At 43.8% G+C, this 7,257-nt stretch overlaps 1 protein-coding gene across 1 annotated transcript; it reads right to left on the reverse strand.

Annotated features, from left to right (window-relative positions):
• Window positions 1-3,267: 3,267 nt before the first annotated feature.
• Window positions 3,268-5,481, reverse strand: DUSP23 (dual specificity phosphatase 23). Its single transcript, XM_044674605.1, has 2 exons — window positions 5,052-5,481; window positions 3,268-3,743 (listed from the first exon to the last, which is right to left on the reverse strand). Exons 1-2 carry the CDS (start codon window positions 5,316-5,318, stop codon window positions 3,558-3,560), a joined length of 453 nt encoding a protein of 150 aa, XP_044530540.1. The 5' UTR covers window positions 5,319-5,481; the 3' UTR covers window positions 3,268-3,557.
• Window positions 5,482-7,257: the final 1,776 nt, after the last annotated feature.

Consider the following 7,257-nt stretch of genomic DNA (forward strand, 5'->3'; position numbering starts at 1 on the left):
TCACACCATTAGCATGTATACTCCTTGAAGAGTAGGACCTTTCTTTACACTGTTTTTTTTGATATTTAGCACAGTACTTAGCACCTAGTAAGCAACTTCTAAGTTCTTGGCTGACTGAGTATAAGATGGGGCCAATGAGTAACCTTAAATTTAAGTACTGCTTTAAGGTCTGAAAAGCACTTTCCTTATAACACTTCAGTGAAATAAGACAGTGTGTGTATATATATATATATATATATATGTACATATATATATATACACACATATATATATATGCATATATTTATGTTCCATTGCACAAATTAGTTAACTAAGTCTCTCTGAAGTTGAGTGACTTGCTCAGGGTCACCCTGAAATGTAAGCTCAAAGTAGAGTAAAGGAAGGTAAGGCCTAAAGATTATGTGAGAAGAATAATGGTTAAAAAAAATGGGTATGGGGCAGCTAGGTGGCTCAGGAGATAAAAAGCCAGGCCTGGAGTTGGGAGGACCAGGGTTTAAATCTGGCCTCAGACACTGTCTAGCTGTATGACCCTGGGCAAGTCACTTATCCTCAATTGCCTAGCCCTTAGTATTCTTTGCCTTGGAACAGACACTTAGTATTGATTCTAATACAGAGGATAAGAGTTTTTTTAAAAAAAAAGAAGAAGAAAAAGAAAAGAAATAGTAATGTTTAGCCTGGAGACAACTTGGGAGAACATGAAACCTGTCTTACATGTATTAGTGGTGTGGTCACACGGAGAGAAAATTTGTTTTGCTTGGTCTTAACAGGAGCAATGAAGCTGCAGACTTTTCAAAAGTGAAAAGGGCTATTTCCAGATATTAAGTTCATAATCACTGGAGGTTGATAGATGGGGGCTGGATGACCACTTGTGAGGGATGTTATTGTAGGGACTACATAGCCCTTTGAGATTCCTTCTGAGATTTTTCTATCTTAAAAGTTCCTTTCTCCAGGGCCTAAAAAAGGATGCCTGTACTCTCTGCCAGGGTCAAATGTACAGTTTTTATTTGTATTCTATTTTGATTTTGTCTAGTTTGATTTCTAAAAGAAACTGTTTGTTGCTATTTGCTATTTGTCCCAGAGCTTATTAAGATCTAAAAATGGAAACAGCATGTGGAACATGTGTGGGGCAGAAATAGGAACCACAATCATTTCATATTTTTATTCATATTTTGATGAACTAACACTATAGAAATTCTTCAAACAATTGGTAGTCAAATAGTAGAAAGTAAAGAGAAAAAACCTATAGCAAACTAAGCAAGGACAAAGTAAAAGTGGATTTTTTTTTTATTTTTATTTTATTTATTTATTTTTTAAACCCTTACCTTCCATCTTGGAGTCAATACTGTGTATTGGCTCCAAGGCAGAAGAGTGGTAAGGGTAGGCAATGGGGGTCAAGTGACTTGCCCAGGGTCACACAGCTGGGAAGTGTCTGAGGCCAGATTTGAACCTAGGACCTCCCGTCTCTAGGCCTAGTTCTCAATCCACTGAGCTACCCAGCTCCCCCCAAAGTGGATGGTTTTATTCATTCTTTGTAACAACCATGTTATTCTTGGATAGGAGCCACTTTCAACTTTGTCTGGATCATTACCTCAATCTTCTAGTTTTATCTAAATGGACTTTTTCCTCAGTTGTAAAAGTAGTTGGTCAACTAACTCCCTTTGTCTTCTGCCCTTGGAGGGGTAATGCCTTCTCATTGTCATAAAGAACCCTAACAGCTGCAAAGGAAATCTTTCTCCAGAAGCTCCAACTTTTCTCCTTAGCTGATTACTCTTTTCTCTACTCCTCTTACTCTTGCGAAAGGCATTACTTTTCTATCCTAAGTTGTCATAGACTACTAGGCTGTGTACTCTAAGAAGGTCTGAAAAAGTTATAAAAACTTTCATTGTCAGCAGTTTTCCTTAGCATTAATACATTCTTTGCTTTCAATTTGGCTTCCTATCTTTGACCTACCATCACTGGATTCCCCATTGACAGGTCTGCTTCTCCTAAGAGGTCTCATTCTTCTGAAAGGAGAGAATTTTCTAATAAACACCAGGGAATACTGACAATTTTATTATAAGAATTTGGTCCCTTTGGATGCATTGGGAAAAAACCAGAATTCTCTCTGCTGTGAAAGGAGAAAACTAAAGTATAAGTAAACAGGAAACCGGTCCTAAAGGCCACAGCAACTCATGATCTTCCAAGGGTGATCTTCTGTGAAAAAAAAGCCTGGAGAGTTGAAAAACACTAATGTGTACGCCTAGCTACAAAGTCTCAATAATAAACTGTATGTTTTCAAACAGTTCTACACTATATTCCCTAAGGACACACTGTCCCTTTCTACCAGTAGCCCTTCAAATTCCGTTTCATAAGGATCACAGATCTCAGTCTTAGAGAATGGAAGGATTAAATTCTTTTTTTTTTTTTTTAAATATTTTTAAACCCTTAACTTCTGTGTATTGGCTCCCAGGTGGAAGAGTGGTAAGGGTGGGCAGTGGAGGTCAAGTGACTTGCCCAGGGTCACACAGCTGGGAAGTGTCTGAGGCCAGATTTGAACCTAGGACCTCCCATCTCTAGCCCTGACTCTCAATCCACTGAGATACCCAGCTACCCCTGGAAGGATTAAATTCTTATAATTCCCATCGTTCTAGGAGGTGGCCTCAGAGATCCTACAATCTACAAGCTATTGTTTTGTCATCAAACTATTCAGAACTCCAAAGCTCTGGTCTCTCCTTGAAGACCTCAGTTTTAAGACACAGCTCTAAATCTGAGGATCCTAACCTCATATCTACATGATTGGGGAAATTGAAGATATGGTCAGAGATGGGAAGGGAAACCTTATTCAATTCTGGAGCAAAGTACAGGAACTCTTGGTGTCCATCTGCTGAAGGAGAGAGACCTGGTTCTACCCTTTTGGCAATGCTTCCTACAAGCACAGTGGGACTTTCCCCTGATTTGAGTGTGAACTGGTATCCTTCAATCTATGGCTTGAGGATGTTATGGGCAAATGTGTGAAGTGGAGGTGCCAGTTGAGTCCATGAAGTTGCTCTTAAGGGGATAGGTAGCACCAAGTGGTTGGAAGACATGAGATATCCATGGCACACAAACACCTAAGCTTGCTTTGTCTTGAATGATAAATTCTGCAGGTAGGTCTGGCCTCAGGAGCTCTATTGGAGGGAAGTAGACTGTTAGAAATTCAAAAATAAGGATACTGAAGACTGATCTGATGTGCTGCAGCTGTATTACCAACTATCTCCCCAAGAATTACAATCAGTCTTGAAGCAAAAGAAGTTTCACTGATCATTTTATTGAAGGCTACAAGGTTTGTATTGTGTATACATGTTTATGATGGGATTCATAGACTGGCCATCCCCAACTTCAGGTCCAGTCTCACTGCCTAAGAGGAAGGGGAGTATCTCTTTTGATTCAGATAGGGTATGATTGCTGCAGTTAACCACCGCCCCCCCCCCCCAAGCCCCCACAACTGTTGCTCCTCCACAGCATAGGCTGGCTTTGGTTCCAACTTCTTGGGTACATGCGCCATATGAGTTGAGGGAAGAAAGGTACCACATCTTCCCCTACTTGGTTCGTTGGAAGAACTGGAAAACTGCTTTCTCTTGCTCATAGGTCTCGATGGAACCTGGTCGCAGTCGCCGAATCTCAGCCACAGCTTCGCCCCCTGCCAGGCCTTTCGCTTTTACCAGATAGCAGGCCAGCATGGTGCCTGTACGGCCAAAGCCCAGGGCACAATGTACCCCTACTGCCTGTGGGGATGGGGCTCAGTGGAGACAGGGTCTCAAAGACCTTGTCCCTACTCAGTCCCAGGATTTTAGGCTCTAGCCATTCATAGCGCCATAGGATCCGAGATTTAGAGCTAGAAAGACCTCAGAAATGGAGTCTACCTTTTCATCAGATAACAGAATGAGAGAAATTAAGTGACTTGCCCAAGGTTACAGAAAGCAGTAGAGCCATTATTTGAATTCAGGTCCTGCCTCCCCAACCTCTCAGAAAGCACACTTCCCTTCTCCAAATATGTCTAAGAATTGGGCAAAGACAATCCTTTTTTTATTAAATGGGGCCTATAGTTAGTCACTATTAACATCACGGGAAGGAGATATCCTGATCCAGGGGCCTTGGATAGAGAGAAGCTGCAGATTCCAAGCCCATTACACACACACACACACACACACACACACACACACACACACACACACACACACACACACACACACACCCCTCTCTCTCAGGAGGAATAAAGAACTGATGATTACAAATGACTCTAGTCTCAGGGTCTCTGCCAATCAGAGGGCATTCTTTAAAATACAAGAGTCTTGCTCTCCAGGTATCTCCTGTTCTCCTTCCTTAGACTTTTCACCTGACCGCATATACCTTCATTTCTTCTCCTTTTATTTTCTATACTACTACCTGGTCCCCTGATCTGCCCCCAGGAATCACTGATCCTTGCCCTACTGCCTTACAGACCTACTTCTACTGCCAATCCTATTGGTGTCAGTAACTTATTTTCTTATCAGCATTCCCACCAATTTCTTTTCTTTGGTCCCTTAATAATTATTCGCCAACCTCTCCTCCCTTTAACCCTACTGGCTTTCTTAAAGACTTTGCTCAAATCCCACCTTTTGCTGGAGGTCCCCCCAACCTTTTTCCACCTATTCTGTGTATGTATATATATATACATACATACACACATATGTTTCCCTCTGGTGTGGATTCCTTGATGCATATGTGTATATATACATTATATACAAGAATATGAACACATATATGTCATATTACACATGTATACCTATGCATATATGATATGTATTCGTATGCATTTCTTGGTATAGTCAACCTTTATTTAGCACAATGCCAAGCACACAATTAGCGCTTAATAAATGTTTGCTGACTGCCTAAATAATCTCTTCACCAAGGGGGTTGCGGGCTCCCGGAGCATACAGCCCTCTTTTCCCAGGATTCTCCCCGTCCCCTCCAGCTCTCAGTGGCCCGCTGACCACTCCTCCCTCTCTCTCCCAGCAGTCCCCGACCATCCCGTCCCCGCCCCCAAGGCTGACCTCTCCCTGTGCGTTGGCCTCGTCCACAATGCGTACAAAGTTGTTGATCTGCTCTGGAGTTGGTGGGCAGAAGTCTGGGATGCCGAGCCGGTGCACAGTGAGGCCAGGACAGGTGTCACTGTTGGGAGGCCCGCGCTCCGTCAGTGACACCAGGTGCCGCACTCCTTGAGCCCACAGGAACTGGTAGTGGGCAGGGAGCCTGGGCAATGCCAGTCCCGCCAGGCGGCCCGGGAGCACCCAGGAGAAATTGGGGGGCTGGGAACCCATCGCCTTGAAGGAGCAGAGGACCCCAGGGTCATTGGGGTGGGAGTGGAGTCAACAGCCTCCCGGGCCCGCCCAGACACGCCTCCCTGGTTCCACCCTGCTAGGTGCACTCCACCCTCCTCGTGGACGTCAGAGTTTCTTGGTGGTCGCCCACGGCTTCCGTGGTGGTGCCGTAGTCGAGCAGGCCCCGCCCCTCGCCCCGGGGATGGGGCGGAGCCAGATGATGGACTCCATGCTACAAGGAGTTGATATCGCCACCGGACAGGCGGACGAAAGTCTATTGGCGGAATCGTCAAGAATGGGCGGGATGTTTAGAACGGCTCACTTGGTGATTGGTGAAGCCGCTCTATGCTAAGTAGGGAGCAGTGGAAGCAAAGGAGTTTACTCAGAAAGGGTAAAATTTTTCGGGATACTGTGCTCTGCTGCCTACTAGCCGTAGTTGTGCGGTAGTTCACCACTTGTCGCTTACTCGGCTTATTTCCCTTCTTGATCTTGTCTATAGTATTCTATTCGTTTCCTTTTAATTAGATTTTTCTTAACCCCCTGCTGTGTGCCAAGCCTAGAGCAATGCACCGTGGGGAATTCGACGATGTAGTAATTGGTTGTGCTAAGACAAGCATCCAGTGTGTATCCAGCTGTGGTCAGAGGACATCTGCAATGAGTTTGTTTTTTTTTAGGAAGGCTATTGATTAGCCTTCGTGATGAAGGGCTGTGACAACAGATCCAAATGGGAGATTTGTTTGAGCAAGGACAGTCGTGGGGTTAGAGTGGGAGCTCGAAGTATCTCAATTACATTTGACCCTTGGGAGGGCAGAAACTGGAGCTTCAAAGAAACAAATTTAAACTTGATTTAAGTGGAAAATTGAACTGTCACGGAAAGTGGAGTTCCCCCTGGCCTGAGGTCTTCAAGCAATGGCAGAATAACCACTTGTGGGTCATGATGTGAAGAGAATTCCAGTTCAACTTGGGCTTAACATCCCCCCAAGGTTTTTCCACTTCAGATGCTGTGATCGTGTGACTCAGACCTTGTCCTCCTGGAGCTAGCAGGGGAATATGACTCATACACAAGTAATTCCGGTAGAATATTTAATGTGACAAATGCATAAGATGAATAAAAAGGGGCAGGAGAGTATTAGTTAGCCAATTCACTTAAGAATTGTCCTTTCCTCTTTGCTCCCTGTCCCTTGGCTGATGTGCTCAAAACTTCTCCCCCCTTCCAAACTTTCCTATTATTGAGAAGGGCACCACCAACCTCTCAGACACCCAGACTCACAGTCTAAGTGTCATCCTCTCCTCCTCACTCTCTCACCCCCATTTTCAATCTGTTGTGAAAACCTGTAGATTCTACTTTCTTTCTCTCCTTTGACACCACCACCACCCTGGTCACATCATCCTGGAACTATTTACTTTAGCTTGTCAGTTTCTCTGCCTGTACAAGCCTCTCCCCACTCTAGTCTATCCTCCATCTAACTGTCAAATTGATCTTCCTGAATTGTTGGTCCTTTCCCAACGGCCTCTCCAAACCTGACCTGGAAGTGGCTCCCAAATCATCATCAGGATCAATTATAAAATCCTCAGTTTGATTGTAAAAGCCCTTAATAACCTGGCTCCTTTCTATCTTTCCAGTCTTCTTATACTTTATTTCCTTTCATATACTCTGTTATCTGGTGACACTGGTCTCCTTGATGTTCTTTAAAAAAGACACTGACATTCCATCTACTCCATCCATTTTCACTGACTGTTCCCTATCCTTGGAATTTCTCCTCTCCTCATTTCTGCTTCCTGAGTTTTTGTTTTTGTTTTTTGGCTTCTTTTAAGTGTTAACTAAAAATATCTTCAGTTGCAAGAAGTCTTTCCCAGTCTTCCTTGATTCAGATGCAAATGCCTATCCTTTGAGGTTACCTCTAATTTATCCTGTACATGTCTTATTTTAGTGCAGTGT

Source organism: Gracilinanus agilis, chromosome 4 (assembly GCF_016433145.1).
Source record: "Gracilinanus agilis isolate LMUSP501 chromosome 4, AgileGrace, whole genome shotgun sequence".
NCBI lineage: Eukaryota > Metazoa > Chordata > Mammalia > Didelphimorphia > Didelphidae > Gracilinanus > Gracilinanus agilis.